This window comes from Ursus maritimus, unplaced genomic scaffold (genome assembly GCF_017311325.1).
Source record: "Ursus maritimus isolate PB19 unplaced genomic scaffold, ASM1731132v1 scaffold_31, whole genome shotgun sequence".
Taxonomy (NCBI): domain Eukaryota; kingdom Metazoa; phylum Chordata; class Mammalia; order Carnivora; family Ursidae; genus Ursus; species Ursus maritimus.
In genome coordinates, this window is record NW_024425675.1 from 20,942,530 (window position 1) to 20,964,604 (window position 22,075).

At 46.9% G+C, this 22,075-nt stretch overlaps 1 protein-coding gene across 9 annotated transcripts in view; it reads left to right on the forward strand.

Annotated features, from left to right (window-relative positions):
• The window catches only part of BEND7 (BEN domain containing 7), a 90,932-nt gene that overhangs the window by 55,551 nt on the left and 13,306 nt on the right, over nucleotides 1-22,075 (forward strand). For 3 of the 9 annotated variants that reach the window (XM_040645391.1, XM_040645397.1, XM_040645396.1), the window contains 2 exons: nucleotides 8,699-8,818; nucleotides 16,949-17,002. In XM_040645391.1, coding sequence (XP_040501325.1) covers nucleotides 8,699-8,818; nucleotides 16,949-17,002 — 174 coding nt within the window. Of the gene's footprint in view, nucleotides 1-8,698; nucleotides 8,819-16,948; nucleotides 17,003-18,476 lie in introns of all 9 variants that reach the window. The other 6 variants (XM_040645394.1, XM_040645398.1, XM_040645393.1 and 3 more) reach the window with 6 other exon arrangements.

Below are 22,075 nucleotides of genomic sequence, written 5' to 3' on the forward strand. Positions count from 1 at the left end.
GCTGCTGCCTGACACGGGCCAGCCACCGTGCGCGAGGGAGCCACGATCTCTGCCCTTGCCAAGTGCAGTCTCAGGGATCACTACGTGCTGTTATTTTGAAAACCACCGGTTAACGAGCTCAGAAGGGCCTTGCCTGAGAAGGTCAGCTGAGAGCCAGGGAGGGGGGCGGGTGATGGACTGATACCTTCCCCCTGCTGCTCCGGGCAGGCAAAGTCCTGAGTCTTCTCCGGGCTCCCCCCCAACCCCGAGAGAGAGCAGCAGACTGGAGATCTGGTCAGAATTGACGTCCCAGCATCGTCCTAGGAGAAACTCTCCGATTGGCTCATAGGCTGATGGAAGAATGGTGTTTGTCCCCGTTAGCAGTGGTCGTTAGGCCAGAAGTGAAAATAGTATTCCTCTTCATCTTGAATGCATTGAAGACATCTTCCAAGATTCATTTTCTCTCCACCTTACCACTGAGGTTTTAAACAAGTGTTATATTTACTTCATACCCATGCTCTTTTATTTTATTTTTTAAGAATCAAAGTGTTCGGGGCACCTGGGGGGCTCATTCAGTTAAGCGTCCAGTTCTTGATTCCGGCTCAGGTCCTGATCTCAGGGTCATGAGATCGAGCCCTGCCTTGGGGCTCTGCTTTGGGCATGGAGCCTGCTTAAGACCCTCCCTCTCCCTCTGCTCCTACCATCTCCTTTCTTTGTCCCTCCCACTCCAGAGTAACCTGAAGCTGGTGCGAATCTTTCTCCCTTCTGTTTTTCTACATTATTGCTTGTGTGTCCATAAATCACCCGTACTGTCTCGTGAATTTATGAATCCACACGCACAGCCTCATACTGTACTTTTGCAAGTTTGTGACCTTTTTTTTGAGATTTATCCATATCAATACATTATAAATCTCATTTATTCACTTTAACCGCTAACCACCCTATAATACACAGCGATTTCTTTCTGCAGTCTTCTGTTAAGGGGCAGTTAGGTGGTTCTTGCGCACGGTTACTGATGGTGACAGTCACCTTTGTGTTTCCTGCGGTTCATGTAGGAGTTTCTCTGGGGGACGCACCAGGGAGCGGAACTGAGGATACGAGCATCTTCAGCTGCATTAAGCATTTTGCCAAATGGCTCTCTTAGGCGACACATCACTTCCATATGAACCAGCAACGAATAAGAAATCCTATTTTTCCTCGTTCTTGCCAACATGTGGTGTTAACCGACTTTAATTTTTGCCCCTTCTGATTGGTCTCAAGCAGCACCTCAGTAGTGGGTTCCCTGATTATTAAAAAGATTGACCGTCATTTCACATTTACCGCTATTTGCTTATTTTCTCTCTGTGAATTTCCATCCTTTTCCTATCTCTCCAATAGGCTGTTGTGTTGACTCCCATGAATTCTTCTGTCAGTTTCATCTGTTATAAATGTTTTCTCGTATTTTCTCACCTGTGAAACTTTGTATATGATCTCTTTTATCACACCAAAGTTAAGATTTAACAGCCAGATAGACTACTTAATGTTTCTGGGGTTTTTTGGTGCCCGACTTCTCTCCTCCATGATGATATATAATTGTATTCCTGATTTTTTTTCCCCAACAAAGTTTTAAAGTTTTATCTTTTATATTCAGATCTTTCATCCCCTTGGAATTAACTTTTGCCTAAAATGTGAGGGAAGGATTTAATTTGTTTTTCTCTCTGGGCAATCAATAATTTTAACACCATCCTTTTTTTTTTTTTTTTTAACATGAATTGTAATTCCCCCTCAGTCTTCTACCGAGCTCGTACTTTACCTGTTTACACTTAGTCTTTTGTCCACCTCTGAGTCATTGCTACAGTTTTCATTAGTTTGGCATTGCAGGAGTTCCTAGTATCTCACAGCTCGCGCCCTCCCTCCGCCTCCTTCCCTCTGCTCTCAGTGCTCTTCTTCCTCAGCTATGACCTGTAGTAATAACTGGCGTGTTATTTCAGTCTCTGTTCTGATCATTTATTTCACCCTCACTGTTGAATGATGGGGGGTCCATTGGGGTTCTGTGTTCTAGACTGAGGGTTGTTTTTGCAGAACAATTTGAAAACATCCCACTGTCTTCGAGATTTGGTTCCTATTGTGGGTCCGCCGTCAGTCTGTTGTTCTTTTGTAGATAACGTATCTTCTCCATCTGGTTGCTTTTAAGATCTCTTTGCCTTTGGTATTCTCTGTTTTCTTTATTTTAAGTGTAGGCATATATTTTGATTAATTTACTTGGTTGCCTAATTCGTAACTGTAATAGAAGGGTTTGGTGGTCATTCATGTGTAATCGACGGTGGATTAAGAATCAGGCTTTATTTGAGGTGCCGGGATGACTCAGTCGGTTGGACATCCAACTCTTGATTTCAGCTCAGGTCTTGACCTCAGGGTCTTGAGATCAAGCTCTGCACTGGGCTCCACACTGGGCATGGAGCTTACTTGAAAAAAAAAGAAGAAGAAGAAGAAGAAGAAGAAGAAGAAGAAGAAGAAGAAGGACGGGGTGTTGAGATCAAGCTCTGCACTGGGCTCCACACTGGGCATGGAGCTTACTTGAAAAAAAAAGAAGAAGAAGAAGAAGAAGAAGAAGAAGAACCAGGCTTTACTCCAGTGTGTATAAAATGTTCTCTTCAAGAAGGCTCTTTTGGTCTCAAAACACAGTGTCTCTAACACTCCCTTAGGAAGAAGCTGTTTTGCGAGGCTGCAAAATAGAAACGCTCTTGGCCTGACTGCACGCTGCCTCCCTTCCTCCCAAGTGACACCTGTCGGTCTCTCTGGCTCCCTTCTTCTCTGTGTACATCTGCTTCCTCCTCCTACTTACCAGCTGGCTTCCTCCACTGGGTTCCTCCCCACACACACACAGTTCTGGTTTGCAAGGTGTGGCCACTCACGCCGCAAGGTCTCAGCTTAGCCTACTACTGCTCAAGCCCTCATCCTCTCATCGCTTGCTCTGCTGAGAAGCTCATCCTTCGTGCAGTCAGTCTGTGGCTTGGCTTCCCTTCGGTCAAGCGCCCATCCGTGCTGTGGCCAAGCTGAGGGCACAGGTACAAAACATTCCTGCCTGCTTTGGCTGCGGGGGCTGGGTTGGGATAGGGGAAGGGGAGGTTTCCCAGAGGCAGCCTTGAGCTTGGCCAGCCCCACACCATCCAGCTGCCTTTGCTTCAAGTCAGACTTCCTGTTGAGTTTTTCATTCCAGCATCTTGATTCCAAGAAGTGAGGGTACTGGGTTATGACATCAAATGTTTCAGATACTAGAATGATAATCCCCCCCCTTACACATTAATTAATTGCATCATAGCTTATTGATCAGTCCCTCGTAGGTTTAGTTATTGTGAGCTGGTTTCTCAGGTGTGAACCTGGGTGGTCTGACAAAACCCGAGTTTGAAGCTGCACAGCCGAGGGACCTGCCTGGTCCAGTAGCATTTGCCCCGAGATCTGCGGCATCAGAACAGCCCGCACCATCCGCCAGCCCTTCTTCTAGCTCTTTCCTTTTCTCTCCCAGTACCCCAACTTCCACATTTCTTGTGACTTTAATAAATTACTGGAATGGGTGTCAAGCCTATGACTTGTGGATTTCAGCTGTCCCCAGGAATTTTGGAACTGAAACACCATATCATCATCAAAGAAAATATATTCTCTCTTAGAGCCAAATAAAATGTGCACCAGCGTCCTCAGTCTCAGAGTTGAAAACACCTAGAGGCCCGTCCTCCGCAAGGCCCAGTCTCCTTCTCCCTTCCTGGCCTCAGGCTGACCGATCCCTTTGATCTAGAGGGGAGGTGATCTCACACACCTGCCTGGTCCTCTCCCTTCTTGTCCCCTGTGCTTCTGTTTTGTGCAGATGAAAGTAAGACCAGCGTTCACAGCATTAACTTAGCTATTGATTTGCTTCTATTTAGAATTCAGTCATTATTCTTTTATAAAATCTATGTGCTCATATATAACTTTAAATTAAAAATTAAATAATTTATGTGGAAAATAATCCCTATTAGCCATGCGGTCCAGGACCAGTTACTTAACCGCGTGTACTTTGATTCTGTCTCTAAGGCAGGATCACAACACCTGCACCAACAGGTTACGGCGACCATTAAATGAGATAGATTATAACGTGCTTAGCGCATGGGAAGCTGCACATAATATTTTAAAAGAGTACAGGGAAGAGGGGGCCGTGGGAGGGTGCTGGTGGTCTTTGGGCTCACATGTGAGGAGGGGGAACGCGGCAGCCTTCAGGGAAACCTCATTGGCTCCCCCTGCAGCTTGGCACCAGGGTTCCCTCTCCTTGGCACAGCCCCAAGACCCAACCACAGAGAGAGCTCTTTTTCCCACTGGTCCCTGGCCCTCTCAGGCTCTGGGAGATGGGCGGGGCCCGGGACGACCGGGCTTCGGTGAGGCTTGACGTCAGCCTTGATTACTACTTGTCTGTTTGACCATAACTTAAAACTGCGTCATCAGATCAGAACTCGGGCTCTCTCTGCTGGCCAGCTGTCACCTCTTCTGAAGGGGCCACAGAGAAACTGCAGCTCTGCGGGTCTCCTCCTGCTTCTCCAAGTGTCTGTGCGATCCAGTGACTTCCTTTAAAAATCCACCCCATATTCTGCTTTTCCCAGCATAGAGAGCCAGAAAAATCCAAATGAAGGGTCCTCTAAGAGCTCCCACCGTGTGAACAGATAGCTGTTTGGGGAAGGTGGCCAGTCCGCGGTGTTCTCAGCATGGAGCATCCGGACATGCCACACACCGCCTATTCATTGATGATTACGTTAAATGCTGCGTTTCCCAGGGAAGGATCTGCTCAGCCACCACCAGCTTATTCATTATTTATATACAATTAAAGGGCACGGTTCAAACGAACACAAGCATATGAGAAAAGTCATTATTCATGTACAGATCAAATTGAACATTTGTCATTTCCCTAGTGACTTAACATACTCTTTGTACCTTGGGACCTCAAATTATATTAGGCACAGGAGATGTTTTAACTCTTTTTCTTAGTCTAATTGTTGGCTTTAATCCGCTTGCTCGGATTATTCGGACTTGTTTAAAATTAGTCCTTGCTTCTCCTTAATATAGGAAAATAGAAAAAGAGGGAAATTTCTTTTTAGTACCTATTGCATTCTAAGGATGAATGCAAATTGTTCTATGATTCTTAATGACCCACCATTAACATAGTAGGAAACCCCGTGCATTAATGCAATGCCTCTTTTCACATCATTACTCCTAATGGAACTGTTACCAGGAGAATAGCTTGACCTTTAGCTATAGATTCAGACAGCAAAACATATTCTGCTTACTCGATACCTCTATTCACATCGCACATTGAGCATTTTCGGATCAATGCAATGACAATCTTTTGGCCTTGTTCTAAGGCCCCATCTGCGCATGTAACAGAGAATATGATTCCATCTTCAGTAGATAGATCAAGTTAAAAGTCTCTCTTAAGTTGGAATGTAATCCATGAAATCAACTGTCAATAATACGCCCAGTGGAAATATTTGTTGGTTTAGGTATTTTCTGAGAAGCCTAATGCTGTGTCTTCAAAGGTCTCAGACACAGACCCCGAAGACACAGATTTCCCTGGCTTCTTTTTATTATAACTGGATACATTTTAACTGAAAGGAGAAAAAAGATATAGAAATTATTGCCTTTTTCATGGGTGACAGAGTACTTGAGCCCAAGATTAGCTTACAAGGATCTGCTTGGAAGTCCCTCATGGAGTGGGAGGAAACGTTCCAGAACCTTCCCTTTGGTTCTCCTGAACTTGGCCATTGACATGCATGGCTGCCGGAACTCATTTTGATGTTGGCATAACCCACATTGACTTTGAGATTTGGAACCACTGTTTTCTAGTGTGTGTGAATTTGGACACATGCATTTCACAATCTAAGAAAAGAGGGGTTGCTATGGAAATTAATTATACAAATAATACCGCACGGAGGGAGATGTTTACCTGGTAAGATGATATAGTCAGTCATTTTTGTGGTACACATTTTCATATAAACTAAGAGCGTGCTAAATACAATTATTTTCTTTTTGTTAAAATAGAACTTCGAGAACCTTTTGGCAATTCTCTGATTAGGAAATGTTATTGTGGGCATTTGGGCGTAATACAGCCTTGTTCCTTTAACTATATTCCATGAATTAAAACTTCCTAATTAGTCTAAATTCATGAGCTATTGTATCTGCTGCCATTAGAAACAAAACTGGAAAATATGTGTGTTCATCAAATATTAATTGACTTCTTACTCAGTACAGGGCACTGTGGTTGGTGCTTTGAGGGGGACAGGATCCTTAAGGACCCTTGACGTGGTCTCCGATCTGGCTTAGGAGATTCGAGAGCACACCTACCCCCCGGGATATTACTTCATCTGCCTCCCTCCGGAGTAGAGACCGCCGGCTTTCTCATGCCCATAGGCCATATATTGGACAGCCTGGTTGACATTCTCCTCGATCCTTAGTTCTGCTTCCTAATCATCACCTTCCTCTGCTCGGCTGGGGCTGGAGTGGACCCTTCCCATCAAGGCTCTTATCACAGCTACACACCTTCCTCTCCCTCACAGGTCCTGCTGGCACCCTGAGTGACTTCACTGTCCTCATGAAAGATCCGCCTGACCCCCCAACCACATCATGTCCAGACCTCGTGCACGGTGACCGCACCTTAGCACTCTCATGCAGAACTTCTCCACCGCTGATGCTTTCTTCTCTAGCATGATACTCTCAACTGCCCTCACTCTATGGCACCTCCTTGCCAACCCCACCGATATTCCATTCCCTGATCCCCATAGATTTTTCCAATCATCCGAGCCTCTTTCTGGCTTTGCTTCCTTCCCAGATTTGGGGAGGGAGAGGAGGAGTGAAGAAATCAGAGGTAATGAAGTCCACCTGGCATCTGCAAGCATTTTATGTCCCTGTCCTCCTGCCTGAACCATCCAGCAGAATCCTCGCCTGGACCAGTCCGACCATCCCATGGTGCCACCCTTAGCTCGGAGCTGCAGGTGCCACGGGACTGCTGCCACCACCAGCGCGCAGGAGTCCCTTCTGCTCAGCGTCCTCACGTCCTTGGCCTGCTGCTCTCCTCTTCCTCTTCTTCTCAGAAGCAATTCCAGACAGTCCCCACACTCTCCCTACCCCTTGCCACTGAGTCACTGAGGTCTCAGGAGCAATTGCTCACCTAGACCACTTCTAAACCCACCCCAGCTCCCCTTCCCCCTGGGTGCAGAGGGGAAGTCTTCCTCCTGTTCAAGGGCAACCCCATTTCCAGATCCCACCGCCTCAGTTCCTCCAGCGTAGTTGCTGTGACTGTCTCCTTCCTTCTTCTGGATCCTGCCTTCTCCAGAATGTAAACCGTGCTCACGTCTCCGCAACCTGAGCCCTCCTCGCACCCGTCCCCTCTTCTCTTCCTTCCCCCACTGAACCCGGTTTTTCTGGAATGTCATCTGTGGCCGCCCCACCTCTCCCTTGAGGAGCTCCAGTGACACTTGGCAAACCGCTGTGCCTGACCCTCTCTTCTGCGCTTCAGACTGATGTCCCTTGTCTTCATTAGTGCCGCTCGCTGGTCCTTACAAGACCACCCTTGCCGGTTCTCCTGATTTCGCCAGTCCTGTGCGTTCAGCTCCTTCCGGCTGGGTTCTCTCTGGCTCTGTGCTGGCCCAGTGCGCTGTTCACTCCATCTGCTCTCCCTGGCCAACATGTTGCTGTTCTAACTACCACATATAGGTATGCGCCCCTCAGGCCCGTATCTTCTGCCTGGACCCCTTCCCTGACCTGCAGACTTCGGTGCCAAGTAGCTGCTAGCCAGCCCCAGCGGGTGCTTCGCAAACACCCCAAATCAGCACATTCCAAACCGAACCCAGTATTGCCCGCCTTTCCCCTCAAATGTTCCCTTTCTCCCATATTTACCAGGTCACAGGATTCACCAGAAATGCCAGTTCTAGACACTGGTCCAGTAACTCCAGCCGCCTTCACTCTAATGTTGAGTGGGCCTGGTCCCTACTATTTTATCCATATCCAATATTAGCTTTTTAACATTGTTTTTCTGATTTATTAGATATAAGGTGTGTTTTGCACTTCTTTGGTTTGTATACTGGCTGACCACTTTTCCTAGATGCACTTTGTCCATTTACCTACGAGACTTCCGAAGTTGTTCTTGTATTTGAATGAACTTCTTGTTTCGGTGGTGGACACCGGACCTCTTCGGTCATATTTAGCACAACCAGCTTTTCTCATTCTGATGAAATGTTTCTTTTTCATTCAATAGAAGTTTTACAGTTTTATAGAGTTGAATCTGTCAACATTTTCCCTTGCCCTTTCTTTTTAAAAGAAACCTTTAAAACATTAAACCTGCCAGTATTTTAAATACCACGAAGGCAGGGTGAGCTGACTGCGTGCTAGGTCTCGTCCTTGCGGAGAGCGAGGTGCACGGAGGGGGCGTGAAAGTGCCCCGCACGGAGGGCAGCGGCCCTGTCCACAGCAGCGCCAGAAAGAGCAGTTCCGTTAGAACTACTTCTGGTTCAAGCACCATCCAGGGTGTATGAGCGGGATCCTGCCAGCCTGCGTCTTTACCCCTCTGTGTATTAGGGAACACAAGACAGACGTTGAAGATACCCCCTGCAGAACTTAGGCTTTCCAGAAAGACACTTTTTTTTCTTCTTGGGATATATTCCTATTTCAGATCTGCGTGGTTTATTTGTGAAAGTATTTAACGACATTTCATATTTTCTCTCAGTTTTCACAGAAAAATACTGCACTGCTCACCACGTGGATAAACTTCCTGGCCCGAGAGACTGGGTACAGATCCTGCAGGATCAAATCAAACTGGCCAGAAGAAGGTTAAAAAGAGGCTCAGGTATGAATCAGCCGCCAGAAAAGGATCGCCAGCAGCCCTTCACTGAGTTCCTAGCTTTGTCAAAGTACAGTCCCCGCTCTAGGGCACTTTGCTGTCTTTGGTCTGTTGAAGGAAAAGCTCCATAGAATGTGCCGTGGTTTTGCATTTTAAAGTCTTATTCGAGTGCGGTTCGAAATTCACCTGAAGATTAAATAGTAAAAATTATGTCAGGCCAAGAAGGTTGCTCGTTTGGTTCGTGGCCTCGTGTGTCCTACCTGTGAAGCCGGGTCTCTCTTTTGTGGTCGCTTCTGTTTGCTGCTGAGTTTTGCTTGTTTCGATCTGCACGACTTTATAAAAAGTACCAGTTGCTTGAGGTAAAAAAAACCAAAAAAACAAAACAACAATCCTCCTATCAGCAACACCACATGAAATAGGCAAAGGGGTTTTAAGTCAAATAGATATTTTTCAAATCTGGCTTTGGCAGTTCTGAGATGATTTTACCCAGGAATGCGAATACCAGTTGAATTATGATTATTTAGGTTTGGTGATTTGAGGTCTCAAATGACAGTGGGCCCATTTACCAGTGAAGAATTCCTTTGAGGTCCGTTTTCTGCCATCATGTAAGAATCATCATCCCTAGGAGGCCACAAACCTCTAGACGCTATTTTTTAAACAAACAAACAATTCCGATCAAAGCTCAGGACGCCTGGCCCGCTAAGAGCCTCGGTGCTTCTGTAGCTGGAGAGCGCAGCCCTCGGGGCCGCGCTCCAGACGCTGACTGCTTGCCACACGGCTGCCTGGTGCCGAGGCCCCGGGGAACAGCAGCGCTCATGCGGGGGCCTGGGTCTCTGCCAGATCCCTTGTGTGAACTCGCAGCGTGGGGAACAGGGAGCGGCCCCCGGGGAGAGCTCCTGGCACAGGCTGGGAATGCCCTCGATGCAGCGGGACATGGGCAGCAAGGAACCACGTGCATCTCCAGGCTGAAAAACCTTACAGCTCTCTTCTGTAAAGTAGCTAGCAGAACTCTAAAGTATTTAGCCACAGCCATTTTTTTTTAACTGAAATCTTCCTTTCCTCTTTTTTTTCCCCCATTTGCTTCCTTTTATACGAATTGATGCCCTTCACAAAGAGCAGTGACTACTGCTATTTGTCGTTGGTAGAAACGTAGTGTCGCATCAGGCAGTCGGTTGTAGTGGAGTCCAGACCTGGCTTTCAGGTCTCTCTGCTCTTCACAGCCCTGGACCTCGGGCAAGTCACTCCAGCTTCCCAGGCCTCAGGGTCTCCATCACGAAGCAGACAGCTAGAGAAAGCCTGCTTCGCAGTTGTCATGAGGTTCCAGACATACGTCATACGTAAATGTCCCCATAAACTAAGCTAATGTGCCTTTTGAAAATGCCTGCGTTCTCTGCAGCAGCACTGGGGGGGGGGGTCCTAGGTCAGGGGGCCAAGCAGCCCGCCGTGCCCTGCAGTCCCCTCTGCTTCTGTCGTCCCAGCATAACTGCTACTGACGCCCTTTGCGCCTGCGCAGGTTTTCGGGCTTGCATGCTAAATAAATCATACACTCGCCCTTCCCCCAGGTCTCTCCTTTTCCTCTGCCTCTTTCTCTTCATCTACAAATCACCGCAAATAAACGCAGCAGGGGCACAGTGGGAAGAACAGGTCAGAATCCCTAGCTCCCAAATTCCTGGGACCTTCTCTGAGCCTCAGGCTCTCCGTTTATGTAACAAGACGAATACCTGCCTCAGGGCTGTTTTCAGAGTTAGAATCAGACAATGTAAGTATTGCCACTAATATAGAACTGACACGTAATGCTCAAAAAATGTTCATGCCCTTATCCTCCTTCCCTTTGCCAGCCCCAAACAAAGCAGAACTATTGCTTTATCCCTGCCATTTCTTAAAACCACCACTGTCTTTTTCTCCTGGACAGTGTTGGTCAAATTTCCTCCCAAAGGGTTTGCATTGCCTGAGTTGGCTTCCCCGTCCCTGTTCACTTCAGAACCCATTGCCTTTTGCCCTCCGGCCCCACCCCCGTTCAGAAACTCCTGCTGCATTGGTGGAATGATCAGATTCGCTTTCTGTTTACAGTAACACTCCACTTGACCTGCTTGTTGATTTTGACTCCAAGGGCTCTCTTCCCTTGGGCTCTGGGGCCTGCCTGTCTTTGCTTCTCCTCCCCTTCTCTCGCACTGCCTTAGGGCTAGTCCACAGCCGCTGCCTCCTCCGGGGCCTGCCTCCGAAACCCAGGGGCTTGCTTTCCATTCTTGATGCTGTTGTTATTCTGACGCCTCACCCAGGACTTGAACCATCCCACCATCGATGGCTCACCAGTGTGCTGCTGCAGACGTGGCTGTGTCCCAAGATCCTAGACTTCATTCTCTGAGAATTAGATACTTCCACTCGCTTCCTGTCTTCCCCAAATACAATCCCGTCTGCACACCCCCTTCAGCATCACAGCCAGCCCCACACTCCTCGCCCACTCCTCCTCCTGCCACGGGCCTCGAGAGGGCCCCGGCCCTTCTCCTGCCCCAGCCTCACCGGACGCCTCCCTGTTCTGAACCTTGCTGGGCTCTCTGCCTCGGAAACAGCACCTCCTCCTGTCACAGATCATAAAGGATCCTTCCTCCTGGAGCCTTCGTAGGCGGCCCCAGCTCTTTGGTCTTCTGCCTCCAGAATAGTGGCACTCCTGTCTCTTCCACTGACCATGAGATCCCCAGGAGCAGGGTCTGCATCTGAGTCGTGTTTCTGTCCCAAGTGTGTGGTCCATCACAGGCACACAAGAATATTTGTCGACTGAACCAACAAATCAGTCAGTGGAAGAGAAGAGTCCATAATCCACCACGCAAAGGTCTTACTGTTTAGTTCGTCCTGGTCACATGAGATCCTGGATAATATTCTAGCAGTTCCTTACCTGACATCCGAATACTGATTCCATGCCCCCCAGGACCCACAGGGTGGCAACATCCCTGAGCTCTGTCCCTGGGGACGAAGTGCCTAGGACTCCTGGGGACTCCTGTGGCCTCTCACATGGTCGTCCTCGAGTGCCCCTTCCTCCCTCCTCCTCAGGCGTGTTCTCTCATTTCCTTCCCTGCATCCTACTCCTTAGTCCCTTCCTGAGTCCTCTCTTCTCCCTTCTTCCCCCAAACTTTCAGAGTCTTGAGTCACAGTGGCCTGACCTCACTCAGGGTAGATTAACTGAATAACACTTAGGAAGATTAACTCCCCTAGTGGGTCTCTCACCCCTTCTTATGCTGAAGGTCTTCTGCCTCAGCCTTCCTTGCCTCGCAAAGGCCCCCTTTTATTACTTCAGCCTCCTTAGACTTCAGGCTCCAGGAACGGGCTGGGGGGGAAGGGTCACAGTTGAATGACAGGTGTTACCAAGACAACTGCCCAGTAGAATACACATCAAAGAACCCCTCATTGAGCTCTGATGCCGTGTTGGGTGCTGTGTCTCCTCAGTTTTATGTCCCAAGTCAGACTTCATTTATGAAGCCTGAGTGGTGTCTTTGCTAGTAAGTATAAGTTGGCGATCTTGACTGTTTGGGTATGTAGGAACTTCATTTACCTATTGGGGAAATTGTTGATGCCCCAAAACCAGAGAGGCTAAGTCGAATAATCAGGCCTGAGAGAAATCTAAAATTTGCCATAGTGAAGAGACCTGAATTTAGTACTCTGTAAGCCCAAAAGAGAGGGCAAGGCCAAAGTACCCCAAGAACCAGCCACTTGGCGACCTTCTGGTGCTGCACACACGGGTCCCAAGGACACCAGCAGCTTCTAGCCGGAGGTGGGTTAGCGTGTTCGTGCACTTCAGTTCCTCCACAGAGAATCCCAGAAGCCGCCTGGAGTCTGTGAGCTCCACAGGGGGTGGGGGGGTGTGAGAAACACTTGGAGCAACTTGGGAGCTTGAGGGGAAAGAACTGTATAAATCCAGAGTATTGATGCTACTAATTCAGGAACTACAGAGCCAACTCAGAGGGAGGAAGAGGAGGGCTTTGTGTGACAGAACACGTGCCTCTAGCTGAGGAGAATGATTACAAGTCCCTGGGGGACCTGAAGAGTTTAGGTTTGAAGAGGAGCCTTCGAAAGTAGAAGACATGAGAAGTAGAGAGAATATGGAGTCTGTATCGAGTGTATTGCGGAAGGCTATTTTCAGACACAGAAACAGCCTTTCTGGTGTTAAAAGGAAAACCACAGGCCCAAAATGGAGTCTCTTGTGCTAGGTCACATCACCAAACTGTAGTGTAATACCTAACCTGACAGACTTTCAACCTCCCCAGGGAACATAGTCTTAACTGGTCAGTCGGCAGTTTTCTGGTTGGCACCAATAAAGGAATCTGTCACATGGACCCTCTCCATCTCTCCATCTCCCAGAGCCAGATGAGGTAATCCCCCTGATAAGACCCTTTTGTCCCCAAAGGAAGGTGGCCTTACCCACTATAATCCTTTTTTTCTGTTTATGACTTTCGAGTCTTGTCTTTTAAAACCTTAATGCTCTGCCGGAGCCCTTTGGAGCTCCCCTCTTATTTGCTGGATGGGATGCGGCCTGATTCCTGAATCACTTCCCAAAGCCAACTAGATCTTCACATTTACTCAGTTGGACTGTGTTTTTTAACACTGGAAATAGCCCACGTGACTAAAATAGGGGGTTGGGTTTAAATTTTGTTTCCTCATTGTAAGGTAGTGTGGAAACATCTTCAACATACAGACTTTGTACCATTCATTTTTTAACAAACAAAGGGGAAAATCTATTTGTAAGCTGATGGGGAAAAAAGCTGATCTTGATATAAATTTATATTTGATAAAAAAAAATTTTGTTTCCTCATGCTATATCTTTTATACATAAGCACACCTGTTTTTTTTCCTCCTAGTGTCAGATGCTGAGACCAATTACGATGAGCTCAGGTCTCCATTCCCTTCCCTGCTTTCCCCCGGCAAACGCACATGCACACAGTGGGGACTTTCCTCCACATTCCTGTTTCTATTTCCCACAGACTGGCCCGTGAACACATTTCTTAACCATCCCAGCGTCTGTATTAGTAATTCACAGGACACACGCATTTCACACACGCACACCTGCTTCTGCAGAGTGGGATCCAAACTGTAGACAGCTGCCCTCCCTCCCCTTCCCTTCCTGTGGGAGCCTCTCGCGGGCCCAGGACATTGTCTGCCCTGTTCCGTAGTCATCACCATATTCGATGCGGGGCTTCTTCACGTCTGACCACTGCATTTAGACGGTCTCCCTAGAGATTTGTGACGGGCCCCTTGGCACTTCTCTGCCTTCTTAGCAGGTTCCTTCTGCATCTGAGAAGGGGCAGGTGGCCCAGGGGCAAACCTAACCCTGACCTACAGACCAACCTAGACCAAGGGACAGCACATCAGCGGTGACCTGCCAAATAGGCTTTATCTTCCAGTTTTGTCCAATACTGTTACACTTCATTCTTCTCAAGCAACACCGACACGGGACCCTTGCCTTTCCCTCCCGAGGCTGATAGGAACTGAGAGGCCAAGATCAGTAACGTTGCTCCCGCTCATGTTCTTTTGTCCTAATTATTCCCAGTCCCAATGATAATACGAACAGTGTCTCATAGGTGTTCCACGTCTTCAACCTGATTTATCATATTTGGCGCAATTCCTGGAATTAGGTTCAGACTCTAACTGGGCGAGCTCATCAGCTCGCCGCTGAAGGAAGCCCACCCTGCCTGTAGGAAGGAGAAGTGCCCCGCACAGATCTGAAAGGTAGTTATGCGAGTCCAAGTAGAAATTCATTTGGGGCTCTCCTCACATGTAATAATTTCCTCCTGTAACTGGAATGATTCCTTTCCCGGTGTGGATTTTTAATCATTTTCATTAGGTTATTTCCTCAGAGCTTGAAACCACAGTTTTTTATTTGTGTTAGATCTAAGAGCAAAGCTGTCACTGCTATTAAATTTTTATTGGACTTGCTCAATCTTTTCTAAATTTCACAACTTGACTGTCACCTGAGAAGAAAGACTATGAGCTTGTTGTTACAGACAGATGTTATAATTAAATTTAAGGAATACAGCCGTGTTCTTCACCGTGACACTTGGCCCTGTTTGTGCAGCCAGCCTACGCTAATTTGCATACAATAATTTGTATATTTTTCAGATGTATACATTCTGTTTTTACTAGAGCATAGGATTGCATAGGCCTGGTTTTTAAAAGTAAGGATTGCTAAATTACAAAGGAAGGGGCTTTGTTACAACTAAAGAGAAGGTAATTATACATATAGAGAAAGTTACTAAAGTCTAAAATGAACTAGAAGTTGAAGATTTTAAAAATCAGCTCACAGCGATGCATGCAATATACATCTGGACTATTCATAGCAAAGAGATTAAGAGCCCAGGCATGAACTTGACTCACAGCCTTGGCAGTGTCACTTACTAGACGCATTCCCTTAATCTCTCCCCTTTTTTTAAGTTTACTTATTTGTTTGTTTTTTTAGTAATCTCTAGACCCAGCGTGGGGCTCGAACCCACAACCCCAGAGATCAAGAGCCCCACGCTCTTCCGACTGAGCCAGCCGGGCGCCCCGTATCACCTTAGTCTCTTAACCTCTGTCTGTCTCGGTTGTTTCCTTTGTGAAAATGCGGAATAACCTACCTACCCTGTAGGGTTTTCTAAGAGTTAGATGACATGATAAATGCAAAGTGCTCAGTAAATGGTAAATATTTAATAAATGGTGGTGGCTGTTGTTGCTATTATTGTTATCATTACTGAAAATTTTTTTAAATCCTAGACAATGAAAGTAGTTCATCTCCTGATTCAAATTTACTCAGACTAATTAGAAGAAAATAGTGTCTTCTCAATATAAAGATGACATATGTTCATTATTTTGTGAATATATAAAGTGGTTTTAAAAACTCAAAGAATGAAATTTGAAACGCCTGTAAGCCTTCCTCCAGAGTAAAACTCTGTTAACATTTTAGTATGTCCTGTATTTTATCTATAAGCCTATTTTAAAATTTTTAATCTTTTTATCCTTGCGCTTGAACCCCATGTTCTATGTTATTAAATAGTCACCTACGACATCATTTTAGAGAAGAGCAGAAACTCTTCTCCAGCCCAGACCGGGCTTGACTCTCGTGTCTTCTCTCGGCGTTTTCTCTGTGGTGGATTTAGCCGGTCAGCAGACAATGGGCCTTTCACTGATGCCAGGGTGTAGCAATCTGAGGACAAGGTGTTAGAGAATGAACCCGAGTGGAAGCCTTTGAATGTTGCTAGCCGTATCTGCCCCTGATTGTGTTTAAAGCCACAGCAGTGAAAACAGGAGCGTGGTATTACTTTTGCTTCCCACCGACTCAGCATTCGAACGTGATGGCAAACGGCAGCCCCCATGTGCCTGGCCTCACACGCCCGGGGATGCAGGGAGCAACTGGTGAAAGGATCCAAATGGCCCTGATGAAATGTTTTGACCTGTTCCCAGCATGCTGGGGAGACTGACGAGCCCATCAGTTATCAGGAGACAGAGGAGCACTTTCTTTTTTGTACTTGGTGGAAGGTTTTCTGTGAATGAAGGAGCTACCTCTGGAAAACTCTTAAGGAGATTAGAACATATCAGGCATGAGCAAAGGTTTGCATTTTGAAACACAGGCGTGATGAATCTTTTGAAGATACACTTATTCCTTCTGATTTTCTTTACGACTAAATTGATGCCAATTGTAGACGGGCACCTCTAGGATCTGAGTTTCCAGTCATCTCCAAAGAGAGGTTCTCAGGATTTCCTAAGCCTCCCCCACAGGGATGGTTCTGGGGATGACAAGGGAAAATTCTACCACAGGGATTCACTGACCTCTGTCCTTCCATGATCATATTGAAACAATTCCCCCCAGATTCTGGGTGGATAGTTAAGCCTCAGGAAACAAGGAAAAATGGACTGAAATCATCATGGGTTGACAGAATAAAGTTCATAAGATACCAAAAAGAAATTTATTGCAGGAAAAAAGATTTTATACCATTATCTTAAAAAATACTTTACTGCTACTAAAATCTGTAATGTGAGCAAACTGAAGCTGAAAAGGGGGAAGAAAGTTGAAACTATTATGCATTACTGGACTTTTTAAATCGTATTACTGTATCAGGAAAATGAATGTGCTCCCTGAAACTAATGAGATCTGTGTTTTATGTTTGTAACCAGCAGAGGTAGCCGACGGTGATGAAAGACTGGACAGCATTTCCCTACCACCAACAGGTAAAACACATTTACATTTTCATCACCCGCTGGAAAATACAGCACATGAAAATATTTGCATTGAAAATGTTTGTAACGTCAGAGACGCAGATGCTTGAGCGAACGGCTTCTGGCCCGCACCCTAGTAACCAGAGGTTCTCAGTGCCCTGTGCTCAGAGATATTTTTACACTGCGTCTGAAAAGCTCCATTTTTCACACTGTCTCATATTCTCAAGAGCCTCAGAACAGCAAGTCCTAAGAACTTAGTGTCACAACATCGTGCCTCCCCAAACCTGTGGACATTAAGGGGACTTTAACATGAAATGATACTGCTTTCTAGAATAATCACCAGTTTATGATAAAATTCATGTCCATTCTGTCCTTGTCCACCTCCCCCAAAACGGGTTTTGAGAGGCAGTCATGGCTCTTCATATAACGGGCACGCAGCCAGTAGGGCAAGTGACAGAATAAGCCAGTCCCTCTAGCGTGGGTGCGTGTTCCTCGTCCTAGAGGCAGACCCGCCGGATAGGGCATTTCCTGCAACATCTGCAGCGGGAAGCCACAGACATGACTCTAACTTCACGATATTTGACTCCGGCCCTGGCCTCCTGCCTCTTGTGGGCTCATACCTGAGAGCCCAAGGGACAGGGCCTGATCCCTAAGCCATGCAACGGTTCACTCCCTCAGTTGCTGGCGGGATTCTTTAGTGACCGCCCTCCAAAGTCAGCCTGACGATTTTCTGCCCATAAGACCCAGACACCCCAAAAAACCCTCTAAGTGATAAAGCCTAACTCCAGGTGTAGGGTGATAAGTTTTAAATAAAATCTGGCAAATCTAAGTGGAGGAGCTAGTCTGTGGAGAAGCCCTGCTGGGTGGCGTGTGTGCTGGGAGCCCCTGTCCCGGGATGGCAAGGAGAGCAGAGTTCCCAGCGGAGGGACAGACACAAGTCAGGACAACGAGAAAGCCCGACCGCGTAAATGATGCCCAGCTTTCTCGGTCACTCCGTAGCTAAGCAACAGACCGATGGTCACATAAATGAACTGTGGCCCCTAGTGCAAGAAAGCTCTGCTCACGTCAAGCCCTGACCATGTGTGGCCATCATATAAAAGGGAATAGAAAACTCTGCTTGTTTGGCTATGTTTCCGCATTTATGAATGAAGGTAACTGAAATGCATGATCTCTACTGTTCCTTCCCATCGTGTCCTTGCCCATCAGGACAGCTCCTATCAGCCTTGCTCTGATCACGCCGGGCCCACTCCCAGTAAACACATGAACTAGTACTACCAGTAATGAAACTGGTTTCAGGAGGCAGTCTGGAGGAACCGGCTGTCCTGGCTGTGCTGTCCAGCCTTCCTCCCCGGCTTCCCCAGGGCCAACGTGCTGCCCTTCCTCGCAGTGTTCCTGAGTGTGGGCTTTGGTATTGTTAGCAGTACTGCTATTCTTATTTGAAAGCCATTCCCCTTGAAATAATACCTTTGCATTTTCCTGTCTGAAGATGGAGGCAGAGAGATGTTTCAGATGAGGAAATTGAACACGGGATGGTAGGACCACCTCATGGAACTGAAAAGAATTTCAAGGAATCTGAGAAAGAAGGAACGTTAGAAATCATCTAGTCCCCTCCCTTCTTTTTTTATCCAGTCCTTTTATTTTACAGGTAAAAAAGCCTGAGGCCCAGAAACACTAAATGACTCTCTCAAGGTCTCACAGCTGGTTGGTGGCCTGGCGGGAGCCCGGCCTCTCCACTTCAGCCCTCACACCGCATAGCTTTCTTACACCTAAGCCAAAGCCAGCTTTCCTCTGCATGTTTCCTAAAGATCCTAAGAGTCAATGGATGTACTAATCCCTTTAGGCTTCCATTCCACTGTCCGTCTTCTCAGTTAGAATGTCCGTCGTCAGCCTCCCTGAAGTCCTCCGCAGCTGAAACTCACGGGAGTCCTTTCCCACATCTTGCCCGGGACCGTGAGGTCCTGACGGACGCAGTAAAAGTAGGCCAGGTCTCTTCACTAGACGACTGACATTTGATACAGATTATTAAACAGCATGATAACTAATACCGTTTATCATTTAGAAAAGGGGAAAAGAAGTCACAGGTCGGTGCTCAAATGTCACAGTATTGGAATTAGATCACCTTGGTTAGACTAGCGTGTCTTGATCGCCTCTAACGTAAAATCCCCGGTCTGGGCAGCGTCTCTGAACACAGCAGCACTCCTGACCCTTCCACCTCGCCTGTGCCCCGAGGAGGCCGCCCCGGGGGTGAAGGGCACGGCTCCGGCACAGGTGGCTTCACCCTGGCATTGAGATTCACTGCTAGACCTTCCTCCTCTTGTGGAACTTAGTCGGCAACAGTGGGTCCTTTTGAAAGATGTAGCAACAGTTTTTAGTACCTGCTGAAAGTCTTTTTCCTCCTTCCAAATCCGTGTGTGCTGGGGAGGGGCGAGGAGAGGGCTGGAGACCCCTACGTGTGTCGATGAACCGGGACTGACCAGGTCAGGGTTCCGGTCCGCCAGTCCACGGTACTTGTTTCAGCCGCTGCACTAAGCGACCTGCCGCGTGTCTGGTTTTCACAAGAACGTGCACCGCTTTCGTGGCGGAGGAACGTGTTTGCTCGGTTCCTTTTCCCTCACGCCCCTGCCAGGGTTGGAGCAACTGCCAGGAATCAGCATCGTTAGGTTCTGGGCACAAATGCCCGCGCCCAGGGATCCCTGGTCCCGTGTCAGGCAGGCTGGACCGGTGGGTGTGGACAGCGTGCTCTGATAACCCTGAGAAACCACCCAGGACTGGGGAACACGTGTCGGAGAGCAGAAAAAGTACAAAGGAAGTAAAATCGACACAGTGCTTTCTAAAATTTACAAAGGAGGCTTCTTAATTTGAAAGAGGGCGGTGCAGAGCTCACCTGGGCCTAGCAATTTTTGTCATAAATTAGCAACCTTTCACATACCTCTAAACAATTAACAAAAGTAAAGGAAGAAAATATAAATTAATTTTACACTCAGAGACAACCATTAGTGGGTATTTTCCCCCAGACTTTTCTACTTTATTTACACAATGGAGATCAAATACATAACATTTTTATTTCCTGAGAGTTTTTTTTTTTTAACCTCACAAGCATTTTCCACTTTTCACAAATCTTCATACACATTATTTTAATAGCTGCATCATGTTCTCTCTTACAGGTAAACCGTATTTTATTTAGCCATATTCTATTCCTGGACAATATGTGGACATACTCCTATAGTAACACACAGCCATGGACTTCCCTGTAAAAATAATCAGTACAGACTTCCAGTGGCTAAAATGGCTCACGACTAAAGCCTTGGCTGAAAAATTAGTGATTTAAACGTGAAACAGATACTTCATCAGCGAGGTTCTCCACCGACCCGGCCTCCTTGCCTCTAGCCCCGTCATAGAAAAGTGTGCAACCCTCCTTTAGAGAAGAGGCCCCCCTTCATTGTCTTGTCTCTGTTGTAGGTCATATATTTGACACCAGGAGAGAAAACACGGAAGACACAGAGCCAGATTTCACTGCCTAGACTTTCCTGTTAGTCACACTGTTCATTAGCACACGTAACTCCTTCTGTTGACCTCCCTCAAAGATCCACGTATCATTTCAGGTTCCTGCAAAGTGTGGGTGTTCTGTGAAGTTTTCCCGTCATATCCGAACAGTTTTCATATACTTTGTCAGATGTGATAATCAAGCCTCCAATTTGGCGTTAAGATTTTTAGAAATCATTTTGAGAGTTGACTCGTTCGTTACCTTTTAAAAGTCCAGCGTATGACCAGTGAGTTCATTGTTTCACTATAAAGAAGCAGTTCCCTCATTTTTTTTCCTCATAAGCTCGATGTGAATATATAGAGTTTCGAAGCGTCATTTATTTTAATGTGCCCTGCTTAGATGCAGAACAAAGGAGAACAGCTCTTTCCAGCACTGAGGGAGCAGTTGGGAAGGCCAACATTAATTAGGCCTTCAGCGGCTCAGAAGATGAAAAAGTTGTTTTGGGAGACAGGATAGCTCTGACCTATTAGATCAAATCATTTGTGACATCGGTTCCCCCAAAGATAGCCGTGTGTAACCGAGTAAGTACAAATGGTCTGTGAACTCTTAGGAGAGAAAGACCTTTCACAAAGACTGTGTCAACACAGTGACAAAATGACTAATTAAAAGGCGAGAAACGCAAAGTAACCAGTGACCCACGTGATACCTAACAACTGTTTTCCCAGATGATTTTAAGCTGCGGGGTCTAGTGTTCTGGCACGCTGTGGCAGCCAGCCGCGAACAGACTTCCTATCATACACTTGATTCGGCTCCTAGTACACTCGCCCTCCACTTCGTACGAAACCAACATATGAAAATAAGGGTTTATACTAAAGAGATATCTTGCCGTGTGGGTATTTGTTTTACAGGTATATTTACCTCCAGATTCCCTTCTCCAAAAAGATGGTGAATTTAAAAATACCGTTTTACTTAGAAACAGTGCATGTAGACCTCATTCACTGTATAAAGCAAATTGCCATGAAATCTTTGGCACTTGACCCAAAGGCCAAATTTCAGCCAGAAAGAAATTTGGACTGTAGACATGCCGAGCCAGAGGGGGAAAGAATTGTCGCCATTTCCCTAGCACCTGTTTTGCGTCCTGGAGCGTTAGAGCTCGGAGTTCTTGTAGAGGCAGCTGTCGAGGGCCCTGTGCTGTAGCTCCCTGNACCGCTCACCTGGGGGGGGGGGGGGGGGGTTCGGGGGCCATGCAGGGCTCCACCGAAGACCAGCTCATCAGCCAAAGACAGGAGCTAGGAGGCACCCCTGAAAGGTGACCACACTGGTCCTAGGTGTGGCTCGTGGAATCACCCTCCCTGCTAGAGAGTTCCATCTCAAATCCGTGTGTCTTTTGTCTTATTTCTGAAGTTACAAGGAAGGTTCAGAGCAATGGTTTCCATCACATCCTCTAGTTATTAGCCTTTTACATTTCTAGGCCAGTTAGGAATCCCTTCCCTGAAACTGGTCCCACTGGCCCTCAAGGGGGCTCATGAAGTCCTACGTCCAGGGCTTTTGTTTTTCTGCAACGTATGTTTTAAAATTTGTCTTCTGCCCCTCAGCAGGAA